This window comes from Carettochelys insculpta, chromosome 1, assembly GCF_033958435.1.
Source record: "Carettochelys insculpta isolate YL-2023 chromosome 1, ASM3395843v1, whole genome shotgun sequence".
NCBI classification, from domain to species: domain Eukaryota; kingdom Metazoa; phylum Chordata; order Testudines; family Carettochelyidae; genus Carettochelys; species Carettochelys insculpta.
In genome coordinates this window covers 82661419-82680086 of record NC_134137.1, presented here as the reverse complement: position 1 = coordinate 82680086, position 18668 = coordinate 82661419, and the positions used below count along the sequence as shown (strand labels likewise).

General features: G+C 39.4%; 1 protein-coding gene across 2 annotated transcripts in view; it reads left to right on the top strand.

The window, feature by feature from the left end:
- The window catches only part of KLHL1 (kelch like family member 1), a 501813-nt gene that overhangs the window by 439239 nt on the left and 43906 nt on the right, over positions 1 to 18668 (top strand). For both annotated transcript variants that reach the window (XM_074982861.1, XM_074982860.1), the window contains one exon: positions 12677 to 12839. In XM_074982861.1, coding sequence (XP_074838962.1) covers positions 12677 to 12839 — 163 coding nt within the window. The remainder of the gene's footprint in view (positions 1 to 12676; positions 12840 to 18668) is intronic.

The following is an 18668-nucleotide window of genomic DNA, read 5'->3' as shown; positions in this document are numbered from 1 at the left end:
GTAAATACATGAATAATCTTCCTGGCTGTACCAGTAGAATCAAGATAATCTGGCAAATACCATCCTTAAAATCTCCACTCTTAAATTTAATCAATTCTCCCACAAACATTCACTTCACCAGGGATTAATACTGGTAGAAGCAAAGAATGGGAGGAACAGTGTATGTCAATGTAGAGGAGCACGTCTTCTGGGCAGTTCTTTCCTTTAGATTTTTTGGGGGTCAGGATGTCACAGTACACCTCATGCTTTTCAGTAGTGTTACATGTCTCTGTGTTTTCATAGCAGCAAAAAGATACTTGTTAAATTATTGCTGTATTTTTATGCCAAAGTCACAAGAGAAATATTTCATTTCAACCTCCACTGTTCTACTGACAGAACAGCTGATCCTTTTAACATGTTTTATCTGAAATATTGATTTGTTTGTGTACTAGATTTTCATTTCATTTTTTAAGTTAGCATGTGTTGAATTATTACTCTAAACTTAGTCATAAAATACCTTTTCATTATTCATGCCCATGTTAAGCAGTAGATCACAATCCAATTCATGAAATACAAGCTAATCATGATAGTAACAGCTATAAGGATTTCTGATCCAGGTTCCCAGGGTGGTGTTATGGCAGAGAGAAGTATCGGGTGTCTCACTGACAAAACTGAACTGAAGATAACAAGAAGCACTGTTGTAAATCTCTTTGCCTTTAACACAGCTGTACAGTGATTGCTGGCCTTTGGGAAAGTGGGGGTTGTTTTCATAACTCATTCAATCAGCCTCAACCCCTTCATGAGGACAAATCTTAGCACCTTTCTTAGGACAAAGCATTTGCAACAACATCTTACTGAATGCTTGCTAAAACAATTAATGCTCCATTCTCCAATCCTTCAGCACATCAAACACTCTTCAAGCCCAATGGGAGTTTTATGTGCAGACCTCTTGCAGGGGTGAAGTCTGTAATGCTCCAAAAATCATACAGGGTCCCTCTGAATATTTTATGCCTTTTTAAGGTCATGTTTTCTGCAAATTACAAAAACATTAAATGTGCCTCCTTTTTATAATTTGAACCAAGCCACAGTTTAATGCATCACTGTTTTTCAGCCTGTTCAGACAGGTATTATGCAAGAGAGGTGGCTATAGATGTAAACAGGACCAGGATGAAGGCTGGGAATTGGAGGAAACAGAATTAGTGGAAATCAGTAAAATGTTGGAGAGGTCAGAAACTAACAATGGAAAATAAAAATGTGAGTGTGGTGCTTAGGGAGTTTTATCTTGAGACATATGCTCAAGTAAAAAAGAACAATATTCTTTGTGTTGGTCTGACTAACAGTCATCTAGTGTTCCTTTGCACTATGAATTAGTTACAATAATTCACCCCAGAAAGAGTTGTACTTCACCTGGGCAGATGGTAATTTCTTCCATGTAAAATTCTCCTTCAGATGTAATTTAAGAAGGCCATAGGAGAGCTAACTTTAGAAAGAATTATTTATCTTTCAGCATCCACAGCTATCTGTATAAGAATTAGGATAAACATAGTATTTGTAAATATTTGATTGTTTATGCACGTGAAGTACATTTTTAATCTGATCAACAGATGTGAAAGCAAGAGCATGTAAAAGAAATGAAAAAATTGCTTTTTGATATCTTTAGAAAAGCTTTTTAATAGTCCCATTCTAATTTTCCAGTATAAACCACTCAGATCCTATAGATCTCGTTAGCTAATTGAACATACCAGAAATTCTCTGTATACTTTACAGCAATGCCTTCCTGGAAGTAACACTAATAATCAAAGAGAAAGTACAAGTGACCTCTTATTGGAAAGTGTTCATGGCTAACTCTTCTTTACTTGAAAAATAGTATAGCTTGCCCTTTGAAAGATTTAAATACTGTGATACATGAGGGAAGGGAGGAAACAGATCTCATTTTTACTAGGAAATAAGATAATGTAAACAGAGCACTAAACATATCTGTTAAAAAATCAAAAAATTAAAATGAGAAGTTCCTTGAAGTCAGTCAGTACTTTGTTGTTACCGGGTAGCATCAAGTCAGGCAGCTGATGTTTCCTAATCCCAGAAACTGCCCAGAAATCAGGAGTACAAAACAGAAAAAAAAATATGGAGTTTAATACCTTTGCTTTTTGAGCAGAAGTTAAAACTAATTAACCAAAAAGTTTGTGAAGCTAGGCTATTGTCAGTTTTCTTTGAAAATATTTTGTTTTGTGTGCTGTGGAAGGGCCTCTTAACTTATCCCAAAATATATGGTGGATTTGGAGTGACAATGCTATAGACATCTTCATCTGCTGTATGTGTGTATATAAGAAGTTCTAAGAACAAATTAAAATTATTGAGAATTCTAGTCAGTGAAATGTGTCTTCTATATAAGTTACAGTCAGGTTTAGCGGAAAACTTTCCTCACTTTTAGTTACTATAAAATTGTTAAGTTTAATGTATTTAATTTTATATATATACTCATAACTGCTTACTGACAAGTAAGAATACAAACTCCCTGTCTCAATGAGTTTATGACTGAAGGGCCTGATACCACAAATAGTTTTATATGCATGTGTAGCTTTACACAAGTGCATGATTGCAGAAATGGGCCCAAGTAGTTAATTCAAGTGAGAACGAATGGAGGAGGTACACAGCAACTTGCAGAATTGGTCTTTTAATTTGGAAGAAAAAAAACCAATGAAAAAGCTAGATTATGGGGGCTGAAGAGGAAATAAGGAGCTCTAGTTAGGACACTGAGGCTGTGTCTACACTCCACAATTATTTGGAAATAACAGCCACTATTTCAAAATAACTACACGTGACTACACTACTTATGTGCTATTTTGAAATAAATTCAAAATAGCAGATCCATTACTCCAAAATTGGTAACCCTCCATGCAGGAGGAATGATGCCTATTTTGAAATAGGTGCTATTAAGGCATGGAGTAGTACTACCTCAAAGTAAGCCATAATGATGCCAAAAGCACTATTTTGAAATAGCACTATGTGTCTGGAAATGCTATTTTGAAATAGCCTGGTGCTATTTCAAAATGCATTTTTTGTGTAGCTGTGTTATTTCAAAACAAGGTATTTTGAAATAGCTTTCTCAAAATATCTTATTTTGAAATAAATGCGTAATATAGACATAGCCTGAAAAAAAGAATATTGGTTTTAGGAGAGTATTATTTTCCAATACTGATTTGGTTTTGCTTTTAGGAGAAAGGGCACTTGTGGGCTCAGGTGGTGCTATAGCAGAGATTATTGCTTGAAGACTTTCTTGTCTGTTTAATTTTGCAGTTTAATAACTTGCTTCATAATTTGATGAAGGTAATTGGTTAACACATTTCATTCATATTCATGGTTTCTATTATGGCATATTTTACGGCCATGCCCAAATGATTGTATTCCTTATTAGTGACACTTTTGTATCTGCAGTCAGTTGTTGAAGATACATAGAACAGATGCATTTTCTTAAATAAATGTCATTTTTAAGGTCAGGATTTCCATTTCTGCATTACTCCTTACTACAGATGTGGTTTTGCTGTATAATTAGAGCCTAAAGGATAAACATATTTAACAACAGATTACATTTTCTACCTGTAAAGTCCATTTCTGCATTTAAGTCATATGTATGGATTGTGCAAAAACTAAATTTAACATTACACTAAATCTGAGAAGTAGAGCTTGCAAACTTCAAGCAGCCTGATGCTGACCTTGCACTGCTTCTAAGATGATGTATATCTATTGACTGTAATCAAGATGTGTCAGAGAAGTAGCCGTGTTACTCTGTATCTTCAAGAAGAACAGGAATTCCTTTGGCACCTGTTATGACAGGCTAGTTGGATCATTTTAATTGACATGGTTTAGGTACCATCTCCCAGCATTGCACTGGAAACAGGCCCACCCATAGGGGCTGGGGAGGGTGAAGGAGACCGTTGCCCCTATCCCTAGCATTTCAAAGGGTCCTGGAGCACCATGCCCCTTTGAAATGCTGGTGTGGCACTGCTCTGGCTGCTTGCAGCTGTCAAGACATGTGGGAAGCAGCACTGCGATATGTATGGCATTGAGGGCTGACTTCCCTTGGCCTCAAGCCTTCCAGACATGTAGCCAGGCCCTGCTCCCACCTTTCTCTGGGGCCTCTGGCATCTGTTGGTGCTGCTGACTGGAAAGAATCTCTGTATTTCTGATATTGAATAAATGGGAGAAAGAGAATGGAAGCAAGGCTGAGGGTGAAAATTGTCAGGAAGAGAAGGGATGGAGTTGAAGAGTGATTTGGAGAGGGCTCAGTACCATTTAATGTTCCTCCAGGCACTTCAACCCACTTTTTGTTACAAAGATTAAACTGGTATCTGCTCAGTATTCCCAGTGTAATATGTTACATTAGAAAGTGTGCCTGAGGGAAGACAAACTGCCTCTGACAGGGTGGGCCAAAGGAGCAGAAAGTATCAGAGGGGTAGCCATGTTAGTCTGGATCTGCAAAAGCAACGGGGGGTCCTGTGGCACCTTATAGACTAACAGAAATGTATGAGCATAAGCTTTTGTGGGCAAAGACCCACTTTGTCAGATGCAGGAGAGGAAAGTGTTCCAACTAGCCCAAGGATCCTTTAAACGTAACCATTTGATGCAAAGGTATTCAACCACAGGGCTAAATAAGACAAGAGTCTAAAGACAAGGTGCATAGTCTATGCATAGGGCCAGATTCTTGGTTCTGTTCAGGCATAAGAAACAGGAATTCAGAACACGTTCACTTCCCTTTGTTGGGCATTTCCCCGTGCATGGAGGAGTCCAGCAAATTAGTATTAGCAGAACCAGCTTCACTCCTGAAGTCCATGGAGGGAGGGAAATGCTATGGAGGAAACAAAGTGAGGAAAACTGCTGTGCTCTGGCTCTGCCCAACAGGTACATGGTCCTTTGCATTTTTGGTCATTGGCAGACTCTCTCCTTCATGCAGTAGTGAGGAACCTTTGGCACAGAGGCTGCATGCAGTGTGTTAGGGCTAGCTGTTAGTGTGCTGCCAGACATTTTGTTTACCTGCGCGTTCACAGCCATAGCCACTCACGGCTCCCAGTGGCTATGGTTCCCCATTCCCACATTCCCAGTCAATGGAAGCTGTGGGAAGCAGTGTGGGCTGGAACACTGTCTTCCACAGCTTCCATTAGCTGGCAACAAGGAAAAGCTCAACTACTACTACCACTACTACTACCACCTATTAGTTTGAGCCCTAAGTAGAGAAGATTCTAATTCCCCCATAGCTGGCTACAAGGACCTTCCCCCAATCATTTTTAATTTTACCTGTTAGTAATCTTCTCTGTATGAACTGCACTGTACCCCAATTTAATGTGTGTGAATTTTCCCCACCCTCAATCCATCCACGTCCGCTTCTGAAAACTCAGCTATGCTATGATAAAATCCTCATGCCATGTGTGATTTGGCTGTACTATTGCTATTTGTACCTTAAGAGTGGAGGTAAGTTCATGGTGGTAGGGTTAGGGTGGTATTTTTAGTTAAAAAGCTGTTCTCAATTCTAGATCTGTAAAAAATATTGTTTATTATTAAGTGTAGGTCACTAGAAAGCAAGAAGGGAATGGAAGTCTTTTATTGGAATGTTTTGTTAATGTAACAGTCTGCAAAGTTCATTGATTAGATATTTTTAAAGGTTCTAGCTGGTCAATTTACAAAACTGTTTCTGTGTGATGAAGGGTGTGCATTTTATACGTGGTTCTTAAAGAAAATTATTGGCAATGTAATGGAATAAGGACATCTCTGAGGCAGGTAAGGGCAGGGGGGTTTAAGTAGTCAATTCTAGTTACACAAAATCAATTTTTCTACCAGAAGTAGGTCTGCTCAGTTAATAGCCAAAATGTACATTCATCCTGTTCAACAAGTTCTGCAGCCTCTTTCTGTAGGTTACACTTCCTAAAACTGGCACTTTCTGATCCAACAACCTCCCTTGTCTAGCAGGGCCAGGTATGTTCATGGCCCAGATAGCTAGGGCAGAGGGTAGCCAGCTGACATCCTCATGTGGGAAACTGCAGCTGGGGCCAGAGGCAGCATCTCTTCCACAGTCCTGCAGAGGACCTGGGTCAGAGCTCTGGTTTCCCCTGGCAGCCCTGCAGGATACTGAGGCCTTGTCCTCCAGCAGCCCCATCGGGGATTGGGCCTAGATCATTGGCTTCCCCCTGCAGCCTCGTGGGGGCCTGGTTCTGGAGCTTTTGCATCCCTTGGCAGCCCCCTGGAGTACTAGGGCCAGAATGCCGGTGTCTCCCAGAAGCCCCCTGGAGCCAGGGAGATAGGACTGGGGACTGGGGCCAAGAGTCTGGCTGTGGTGGTGATCCATGGCTGGAGAGCTGGGAAGGTGTGGCTGGAGTGCCAGTGGGGGGCATTAATCTCATTTGGGACCACTCAGGTCCCAAAGGTGCTGGACCAGGAAGGTGCCACCTGTAGTAACATCTTCAGAGCCAAGTGTCTTGAATGAGGTATTATTAGTAAATGGAAAGTGTTGTAACTGAGAAGTGTTGTTTCAATTAGTATTCATTTACTTAATCTACACATGTATTGCTAGTCTATGAATAGAAGATTCCTAACTGTGCTGGCAGTCCCATTTGTTTCAATTAATTATTTTGTTTTCATAATCTTTGCATGTACCTTTTTTTATTTATAGACTCTTCTGAAAGCTACACATTTAAAGATGCTGAGAGCCAATGTCTTAGACTATTTGAACCTTATGAAAGTTCCTTACCTTAGTAGTAATAATCCATACTTACATTTTTCATCTCTTTCGAAGGTGTCTCTCGATTCTGCTTGCATCTAGTCCAGATGTACTAAACAACTCCAGAAAAGTTTGCTGAAGCACAACAGAGATGATATTTTTCAAAATATACTGTGATGTAACCTTCATTTAAGAGAGATCTTAGGGTAGTTCACAATCAAATCAGAATTATATGTCCACTAAATTATCTCCATAAAGTTGTGTATCTAATTAATTATTCAAAGAAGTTTCTCTTATTTTCTGGCTGAATAAGCCATACTCAGTAAGAAAAAAAGATGATTTTACAGCATATTGGAAAGACTGAATAGTGAACATTTTCATTAAATAACTGCACAGTCATACTAAACTGGCAAAATTAAGTTTGTCTTGCATCTCTAACCTGGTGGTTGTAGTTGTTCGTTTAAAAGTGTGTGGCAGACATTTTGCTTTACATCTTGCTATATCAGGATGGAAAGGTTCCTTCCCCCTACTTCCAGTGGCTGGGAATGGCAAACTGTGGTCAATGGGAGCTGCAAGAGGTTGTACCCGTGTACGTAGAGGTAAATAAAGCATCCATTGGCCAGCCAGGGATTAAGCGTGGTGAACTGCGTGAACCTGTGGGCCACTTACTACTCACTCGTGAATTAAACCAAACCTCAGCATTGGTAACTTGTGACTGCGAGACAGATTTCAGCCACAGCCAAAACTAGTAGATCTACTGTCACTTGACATGACAGACTGTGTACATTGTAGCCAAAGGAAATGTGGCTTAGTGAGTCACAATTTGGCAATGCATTCAGGTTCCTAGATTTTAGGATCAGATGGGACCATTATGATGACCTAGTCCACTAGCCTACAACTAAAATAATGAGAAGAGCCATTTTTTTTTTCAAATTCAGTAACAAAATCAATACTTCAAGAGCCACACAGCATGTGAATACAAGACAGTCCTTAATAAATAACATCAAAGCACACTTTCTGTCACCCCCATTTTAAGAACTGTGCACACATTGATTTGTAAAAGTTAGAAAGTTGTCACCCCCATCTGTGGGCTTAACCCACCTCAGCCGCCAAATCTGCCCTCTAGCCCCAAATTTTACCCCCACATCCTTCCACCCGCCCCATGACAGTCTTAATCCTTGTCAGCCCCAAACCCGCCCTTCCACACCCAGGTTTAACCCCCATCAGCTGCATGCCGCTCCCCCTTCTCAGGTTTAGCCCCCTCAGCCCCAAGCCATCCCCCACCCCAAGGATTAACCTGCCTAAGGCCCAGACTCTGCTCCCCCATCCTCAGGATTAACTCACCTCAGTGTGCAGCTCCTCTGCAGCCACTGCCTCCTGCCTGCTGCTCCCTGCCGCCTCCTCCGCCTTCTTGGCGGAGCTGTGCGGCTCGGGCAGAGGCAGACTTGGCCGCCCCTACCTCCAGCTCTCCTGCAGGTTTAGCATTTCCCTCCAAATGCATCATGAGTGGCTCCCTGCCCTGCCTCAGTTTTCTTCTCCACGGCTCTCTGCCACAACTGACTGCTCAGTGGCACTGGAGGCTGCTGCCACTTAAACAACAAAACTAAATTCCGTTGATTTAATGTTGGGCAACTGAATTTAGGTTTTTTTTGTTTAAGTGGTGGCAGCCTCCAGAGCCACTGGAGGAGTCAGTAGCGGCAGCACTCGGAGCCACAAGTGCCTCCTAAAAGAGCCATATGTGACTCCAGAGCCGCAGGTTGCCGACCCCGATCTAGATCTTGGTTAAAAGACAGAAAACAAAGGGTGGGAATAAATGGCAAATTTTCACAATGGAGGGGGGTAACTAGTGGTGTTCCCCAGGGCTCAGTCCTGGGACCGATCCTGTTCAACTTGTTCATCAATGATCTGGAAAATGAGGTAAGCAGTGAGGTGGCAAAGTTTGCAGATGACACCAAGTTGTTCAGGACAGTCAAAACCAAAAGGGATTGTGAAGAACTACAAAAAGATCTCAGCAAACTGAGTGATTGGGCAGCAAAATGGCAAATGAAATTTAATGTGGGTAAGTGTAAGGTAATGCATGTTGGAAAAAATAACCCAAATTACACGTACTACATGATGGGGTCAAATTTAGCTACGACAGATCAGGAAAGGGATCTTGGAGTTATAGTGGATAGTTCTCTGAAGACATCCACGCAGTGTGCAGCGGCAGTTAGTAAGGCAAATAGGATGTTAGGAATTATTAAAAAAGGGATCGATAATAAGACAAAAGATATCATACTTCCCCTATATAAAACTATGGTACGCCCACATCTCGAGTACTGCGTGCAGATGTGGTCTCCTCACCTCAAAAAAGATATATTGGCATTAGAAAAGGTTCAGAAAAGGGCGACTAAGATGATTAGGGGCTTGGAAAGGGTCCCATATGGGGAGAGGCTAGAGAGACTGGGACTTTTCAGTTTGGAAAAGAGGCGATTGAGGGGCGATATGATAGAGGTATATAAAATCATGAATGGTGTGGAGAAAGTGAATATAGAAAAATTATTTACCTTTTCCCATAATACAAGAACTAGGGGACACCAAATGAAATTGATGGGTAGTGGGTTCAAAACTAATAAAAGGACATTTTTCTTCACACAGCGCACAGTCAACCTGTGGAACTCCTTGCCCGAGGCGGCTGTGAAGGCCAGGACTCTATTAGGGTTTAAAAAAGAGCTTGATAAATTTTTGCAGGTCAGGTCCATAAATGGCTATTAGCCAGGGATAAAGTATGGTGCCCTAGCCTTCATAACAAGGGCAGGAGATGGATGGCAGGAGATAAATCACTTGTCTTCTGTTCTCCTTCTCTGGGGCGCCTGGCATTGGCCACCGTCGGCAGATGGGATGCTGGGCTTGATGGACCTTTGGTCTGACCCAGTATGGCCATTCTTATGTTCTTATGTTCTTATGTTAGTCTGACTTCCTGTAGACCACAGACTGGGGATTTTCACCCAATAATGCTGAACGATAACCAATCTGATTCAAAGTTTTCAAGTTTCAAAATCCACCACGTTCCTTGTTAAACTGCTCCAGTGCTTAATTATCTGCAATATTTAAGAAGTTAGGCCATGTTTCTTGTCCTGAATGCATCAGTTTGCAAAATTGAAGTCATTGGATTTTGTTCTACCATTGTCAGCTACATTCAAGAGCCCTTTTTTGATCAGATATGTTCTCCCCATGTAAGTACTTCTTACACAGTTCAGAGAAACTGCACCCATATTTCCCATTGAATTCAGAGTGCTCCAGCAAGGACACCCACTCTCAGGCTTTTTGTTCTTTGGGTATTATCTTTCCAGGGTGATGCACACATCTCACACTCCCTTGGCTTGTGTATTTGGAAGCTGACCAGTTCCCTGGTTTCCATGAGTTATTCCCAGAAGTCTTGCTGAACAGACCTTCTTGCTTTTTCTTCAGAGACATGGCTACCCCTCTGATACTTAATATCTGTGTGTCTACCCACAGTTATCAATTATCACATAGTTCTTCTGCTGCTAACCAACTTTATTCTTAGGATGAAAGCAGTAGATGGAAAATATACTAACCTATGCACTTCTTAAGAAGTTTGTCAGAGATTATGCTCATCATGCCATCAAATCTCCTCTTTGATGCACATCTTGGATAAGCTGGGTGGGTAGACCTTAAGTCTGTAACTAAATCTTTTTTTCCAGACTGTCCATATTTCTTCTTTTCTGAATCTCCCCAGTACATTGCCAAAAGTATAGGAAGCTTTGCCAAGCATTTCTTAGGGTTCACACACTTTTCATTGAAAAATACAGACAAAAAACACCACAAAAAACAAACAAAAAAAAAAACAACCTTCTGTCATTCTGTACAATGTGTGAGCCCAATGTGCTTGCAGGGCATTTCTTGTATTAAATAGGTTTTGGCTTCATGCTGCTACCCTTGATGTGCAGATTTCTGGCCTAAAGGGCAGAATTTATCACTTTTTTCCTTTCATTTTAATCTAAGCAGAGGTAGGGTTTACTGTGTTGTTAGAAAGATCTACCATTTACTTTCACATTGCTTGTGACACTGCTTCTTTCATCTGTTTATTTATGCAAACCAATTTTTTTTTCAAGAGACTGTCTCAATCTGAAAAAACAAACCCAACAATCCCTTCTTCCTCCACTTCACCGCCCCCACACACACATTTGCAGGAAACGTATGCAGTCCCTCAAATTGTAATGAATGCAGTTTAATATCAAAACAATAATTGATGTCATATAGCTCGTGTGAGCTCAGATAAATCATTGTAATGTGAAATATTCTATTCATTGGACATGAATGACTCAGTTCATAAGTTAGAATATGACTTGGTATGTCACTCATTAGTTTGTCATGGTGCCCTGATAATTTCATGAAAAGGGACTAATCATAATGTATAGGATCTTTTCCCTGCAGTCTGAAGATGTAATTAGTTGAATTTTCCCATGAAAATACTAGCTTTGTATTTTTCTGGTTTTATTCCGTATGGTTAAATATGGAAAAAAGCAAAAGTGACGTATCTGTGGGTTAACATTCTCTATAAATACTACCAGGAGTCATTGTTTTACTGAAGGCTATTTCATTTCCAGTCTGGTTATATTACACAACTCCAGTCATTCACCTGTTTTTACTTTTCACCCACTGACATCCTAAAATGGAAAAATTAGCCACCTAAGTAGACCATTGGGTAAATTTTCAGGTCACACGCTTCTGCCAGCCCTGCTCATGTTGACTAATAATGTACTCTATTAATATCTCTATTGAACTCAAGTTACTTGCACACATTGTAGTGCTATCCATTAATATCCATGGGAATATTAATGGAGTAAGTTACTTCCCAGTGGGAGCAGAATTGGCGGAAGCTGGTACTCAATTAGTATCACATGCTAGTGGGATACAAATCGAAATCAGTCTGAATTGATCAATTGTGGATTTTGTTTATAATTAATGAGCTGTATGGGGGACATTAACATAATATATTTCAAAATTTTAAATAATCTGTTGTTTGCAGTGAATACTTTCATTCCTGTACAACCATGGGAAGAATTTATACAATACAGGATTCTATCGGTTCAAAATATTAAAATGCAGTGGGCCAGGACTGGACTGTTTCTTCTGAGGACACATTATGGGGAGAATTTGATGCCCCTCCAATGTAAATATAACAAGGTGGCAGATGTAAATACAGTTTTTTTTAATTGAGTTTGTTTGAGAGATGTTAATATTGCTCTCAAAAATAGAGTGGGTACTGAGGTGTCAAAATTCAAAGATAGAACAGATTAGTCAACTACAAAGAAGAGGGTGAAAAACACCAGCATGCTAACAAAATAAAGTGAATGGCAACATATTGCCAAATGATGTTCTATGTTGATAAATAGAAAGTAATGGACCATATGAAAACGGAGAGATGGGACAGAGGAGACTGCAGCAGAGAACCTTAGTAACAATTATTAGTGATGAGGAAATTTAGTCTGAAGTTTCTTGTGTTGTTGCTTTGGAATTATGAATCAAATCCCCAGGAAAGGAGTGATATGAGACACTAACTGAGGGTTGGTTTAAATTTTTCTACCATAACTGTTTTTTGTGGAAAGCTGGGTTTTTGACAAGATTAATTTCTTATTTAAAAGTGTCTAATTTCCTCAGAAAAATTCGTCTTTTCCTCAAAAAAAGAGGTTTTCAATAAAAAAATAGATATTTTCTACAGGAAACCATTTTGACCCATTCTCAGCCTTCTTTTTTTTTTAATTTATTCTTTTTGATGACAGGTTAAGGACTCAGCCTATTTGCAAGATAGCACAAAAAATAACACAAAGGTGGGAGTAGATGAGATGATTGCTATGCATCATATTCAACCAGGATTACAGGGACATACAGGGACTTCTTGACTTTGTTATGGTAAATATTTATTATGAATGTAGTTGTAAGAAAAATAAAACTCTACCTTTTATCTTCTCTCTTCTACTTTAGGTGTTACAGTACTTGAAGGGCCTATTTATGCAGTGGGTGGCCATGATGGATGGAGCTATTTAAACACGGTTGAGAGGTGGGACCCACAAAGTCAGCAGTGGACATTTGTGGCAAGTATGTCAATTGCCAGAAGCACGGTTGGAGTGGCTGCATTAAATGGCAAGTGAGTAGGGTGTTCTTGTTCTGTTGAAAGCACACCGTTCTATAGTAGTAAATATCTTTTAATATATTACATTTGAGAGTCTCATTGGATGTAAATGTAGGCACAGGGTTGTGGTCATTTGCACATTACCTTTTCCCATGTAACGCTGATAAACAGCAAATGTGTTCTCTCAGGTTTTCTTTATGTAATAAGTTCATGATTTACATTAAAGGTCTGAAAACATAGAACTGAAGTCTGCTGTGTATGTCATAATTCTAGGAGGCACAGGGCAACATTTTCAAAGACCTGGGCAGCACACGTTGTGAGTTTGCTGCTCTGATCTGTGTATGTCATATGCATGCTAGCTCTGTTCAGCTGAGTGAACTTAGCTATTGTTTTCTAATAACTAGCAACAGTGCGGTAGCCGTGTTAGTCTGTATTCTAACAAAACAAAACAACAGTCATGTAGCACTTTAAAGACTAACTAAATGATTTATTAGGTGATGAGCCTTTCTATAGATCTGAAGAAATGGGACAGAAAAAATTGGGAAGAAGGGTAATTTCATAAATGAGGCTTCCTTTTGCAGGAACCCCATCTACATGGCTAGTTAGCATTTCAAAAGCAGCACTGTCAATGCAGCAAGTGGCTGCCATTATGCAAATGAGTAACTGAATATTCATATCTGCATCTCCTTAGCATATTCAATCCTCTGCATTTACATGCCCCTTTCAAAAGGGAGGGGCAGTGTAGACACAGCCAGAGTGTTTAAATGGTTCACACCCAAATATCACCCTTTTCCCCATTTTGCTATTTTTAACAAACTTGCATACCTTTTTAATTCTGCACTAGAGAACAGTGTGGCCATAATTCAATCTGTTGGTTCAATAATGTCAGATATTATAGAGGCAAGACTTTAGCTAATATTAAATCAAATGAAGATCCATATGTATTTGAAAACTAGGTTTGTCTTCCCAAAATCTAAGCCAAATGAGAATATAATTGAACTCCTGTAAATCTTAAAGTACAAGCTACTTATGTAATAAAATTTGATTGTCTACCTGAATCATAATACTGAGTCATACTTAAAAATAAAGCAGCTACTCACTTACAGTCCTATCTGTGAGGCTACTATATAAGAAGAACGGGGGATCCCAAATATAAATCAGAGACTGTCTCATCACTTCCCAACTTCCTAAATTTTTAATGTCCTGAGATAACATACATTATCTCATAATGTGGATACTTTATCATCCTATCCTCCTAACACCCATCTAAATCAGTGAACAATTAGTCTACAATGACAAAGGCATACACTGACTGCAAAGCAGAACTTTTTTCTGTTAACTGGTAGCTTCAGCAAGAAGACCCCAAGTTTATCTTTTGCCTCCAGAAGCTTATGATCCCACGTTCAACTTCGACGTTCAACTTCGAAGTAGGGTGCTATTCCCATCCCCTCATGGGGTTAGTGACTTCGACGTCTCGCCGCCTAACGTCGATTTCAACTTCGAAATAGCGCCCAACATGTGTAGCCGTGACGGGTGCTATTTCGAAGTTGGCGCTGCTACTTCAAAGTAGCGTGCATGTGTAGACACGGCCAGAGTCTCTGTTCCCCCACCAAACACATTCCTAGGAAGTTTTCTCAGAACAGTGAAGATCCTTGTGATGCAATGTAGAGAAAACAGCATATATCTGCATACACCAATGTCTGGATTGTCATAAAAGAATAGAAGAATGGCTATCCTGGTCTGTCTAGCCCAGTATCCTGTGTTCTGGCAGTGGCCAATGCTGTAGGCTTCACAGGACATGACTACAACAGGGTGATATTGAGTAATATTTCTCTGCTGTCAGTTCTCAGTTTCTGGCAGCTGGAGGTTTATGGATACCCAGCGCATGTGATTATATTCCTACCCATCTTGGTTAATACCTGTTGATGGGCCTAGCCTCCATGAATCTATCCAGTTTTTTTATTTTATTTTTTTAAATCTAAAATATATTTTTGATCTTGACAGCATCCCGTAGCAACATGTTTCACAGATTGTGCCTTGGGTGACTAAGTACTTGTTTTAGCTTGTTTTAAAACCTGTCTGTTAATTTCATACTTCTCATGATCATATAGCTCCCATTTAGTCTTCTCTTCAATAACTGAACAGTGCCAATCTTTTTTATCTGTGCTTGTACGCAGGTTGTTTCTGTTGTCTTTCTCTTTACCTTTTAATGAATTATTCTGGGTTCCTCTTTCAGTCTACATTAGCTATTTATTAATCTGCATTTAAATATGTTTTTTATTGTGTGACATGCAGATGATCCAAAAACATTGAACTTACACCTTTCATAACAAAACAAATGTTATGCTGATGGGGAAAATAAAAGTAAAAAGATAAAGACAATATATTTTCTGCCAAAAGATTTCACTGTTAGAAACCACACAACTCAAAGAGATTCATGTTATTCTAACCAGTTGTATGACATGATTGCAAATGGAAGTCTGCTAGACTTTCCTGTGATATTATAGTGATTTTAATTGTCTTTTAAAATGATTCCTGATTTCCGAATTATATTTTGGAAAACGTTCATTCTGCATCACACCTGGTAAATGACTGTGTAGTTCATATTAAAACAAAAAAAAAAAGATGTGGTTTTTAATTATGTGTGTCTTTCATGGCACATCAATAATAAATGTCGCACTGCAGAAGGGAAAATACACAGCTGCTAACAGGATGTGCTGATTGACAGCTGCAGTACATCACAGAGGTACAGCAACCTGAGTGGCACCAGTAATGACTTCAGCACACCACAGGAACCAAAACCCTCACACAGTAACCATCTTCCACAACTGGGGAGAAAAAACCTTTGCCCTTTATCGATTCCTTCATACTCAAAGATGTGGTTTAGAGGACTTACCAGTTCTGCCTGCTGGTGTTATTTATATCAAATATCACAGATTATTAGTGATCACAGATAAATAAAGAAAAGCAAGGAATCTTTAAATCTTAACTTTTAAGAGTCAAACCACTTTTAACTTTCTTTCAAATTATATTTTTATTCCCCTGGGGTTCAGATAAATATAAACCTTTGCATTTGGACTTTCTCCTAAGGGTTTGTTTTGCTTCAAGAATTAAGGTGCCATCAAGATAGTTGCAGGTAAATGCTAGTCCTTATTTATGTTCAGCTGATTTTTACCCCTTTCTTCTGTCAGAGATCCAGCAATCAAATTATTATTTGTATTAAAGTAGTGCCTGAAGACCCAGACCAAGACCAGAACTTTATATACTTGTCACTAAATAATACACACAAGCAATAACCCTAAATAATGTGCAGCCGCAATAGATGACAAGGATGCACTGTTGTTATTCTCATGCATACTATGGGAAACCCTGGCACAGAGAGAAAATCATTTGCTTAAAGGCACACAGGAAGCCTGTGACAGAAACATATAATTGAACCCAGATTTTCTGAGTTGCAATTCAATGCCTCATCCATCGTTTTTCTTAATAGAGGTATAAAAAATAAGTTCCAAGAGCATTAGCTTTTGGTATCTGGAATCTGGATATTTATGATTCCTTTACATCACAGATTTAACCATTGTCCATTTCACTGTGGCTGTGTCTAGACTAGCCCCCAACTTTGAAGGGGACATGATAATCAGGGTGTCGGGAGATTACTAATGAAGTGCTGTGGTGCATATGCAGCACTTCGATAGGCTTAATTTCCCTGGGGTAACTTCTAAGTTTCACACTTTTTAATCTAAAGAGGCTGTCCAACATAAATCTGCATGTTCGTCTAACTCTTACGAATAATCATGATCAGATAGTGAGCAATTCTTTTCTCTGATGCTTGGTTGCAGTACATTCAATTTAGAGTAGATTCAACATCACATGAATTTTGCTGAAAGAATTTCTAAAGCAGATCATAATAATGCATTACAAAAAAAGCATTTCTCCATTTTCTCTCTACACCAGTCTTTGTTTGCAAATGTATTTTAAGTACTCTAACAAATCACTGTTTGCTGAGCAAATATTTAGTGACTGATTTAAATCAGTTGGAGTTTTGTGTATATTTGGTTAGGATTATTCAGGTCCATAAAATTGGCATTAATTGGTTTCATTTAGTCCTAGGTTTCCACAAATTTGATTATTGTCATTACACAAATTTTCAGCTATTTTTGGGAATGACAGAGGGTAGGGGAAATTTCAGCTCAAATGATTGACATCTGGCAAATGATAAGCAACTGAAAATGGTGGAGGGGAAATGTTGGAAAGTGTTGAGCAAGTTTAACAATATATATCACTCACTGTGCCACCTCTAATAAATGTGTGAGAAGGTGCAGTAGCACCTCTTCGATAGTGAGTACCAAGGGTTAACTTCTCTCTGCAAGTCCCTTGCACAGGTGGCCAGGTGAAGGGATGTAAGTGGTTGCCTCAGAGGCAGAGAAGAGAGAATGCTTTTGGGAAAGTACGGTGACATAATCAAAATGAAAGCAATGGCCTGAAGCCCTCACTGTGGAATTTTCCATTTGCTTTTCAGCTGATGGAGTGGAGCGTAGACACTCCAAATATTACAGATTTTTTTTTTATTTTCCTTTATTGTTATGCATCTTATCCCTAGAGGAAACCACCTTTTGCTGTTTGCTATTTTACCTTTTTTTTTAAATCTTTGCTTTAGTTTATAAACTATCACCTGTAAAATAATATTTGTTGCTACAGAGTGAGACCATTTGGCTTAGCATTCCTTGCAAACAAGAAATACGATATTTCATATAAATCTTTTGAATTTTTGTGGGAGAACAGGACCCAACTGTGCAAGGCTGCTGAATCCTTTATTGATTTGTAAGGAGAGCTATTTAGTAGAGAGGCCAAATGTTCCTTCTTAAAACAAAATAAGGCATTTTCATTGGGGCATAATGCGTTGGAAACTCTAATGTTTTGCTCAAAGAATTCCCTTTTGATTATCCATTCTGTGAGGGAGAATTCCTGAGGCCACAGGGTAGGGGGAGTTGATCAGAGAATATGACCCAGAAATTCTTCAGAGGCTTCTTGAATGCCTAGAGATTAGCTGGGCATTTTGAATGAAGAGTAGTCCTATGCATACAGCTTTCTGGGTTCTCCATGACGGAATGCATCCTTAAATGGTCATGTCTGCAGCTGTATTAACTTTCATGTAGATTTCCTCTTTTCACTGGGAAATTCTCTTCAAACAAATTCAGAAAGGTCACTGGTCCCTAGCTGTACATTCTCCACTTCCTGTGCTGCCTTGTAACCTACAAAGCCACAATTACCCTGACTGAGAATTGGCTTCATCATGCTAACGCGAGGTGAGAATGTCTATTACAGCCCCGTTTTTCCATTATTTTTTTTCTGAAGCTCAAAATGATCAGTTCCTAAGTAGGATTTAACTTTGTGTGTTGCATCTAGCTAGCCTAATGGCCTCTCAACCCCAACATTTCAGATGGGATGCAAATCAGATAAAAGCATGGGAAATTTAATGGGAAGTGTGTAAAATTATGTAAATTTAGGAGAAAATCCCCAAAACTATTTAAAGATATATTAGAATGGGAGGAGGAGGATCCAAGCACACTTTTGCATACGATTGAAAATAGTTCCTAGCTAGAGTTTGAGATAGCTCAAATGGATGTCCAACTACCACAGTCATTGGCACACCACTGTCCCAAGGGAGTATGATCTCTTTTCAGGTGAGCAAGAGTGATGCAATCATGGCTAGTCTGTGTTGGAATGTGTATCTATTTCAGCTATCAGTGGTGCCCCTTTTTAAAGTACTTGCAAATTGGGTGCCATTGTGCAATTCTTCTCAACCCCCAACCTATCCCACCTTGCATGTGCAAGCTATTTCGT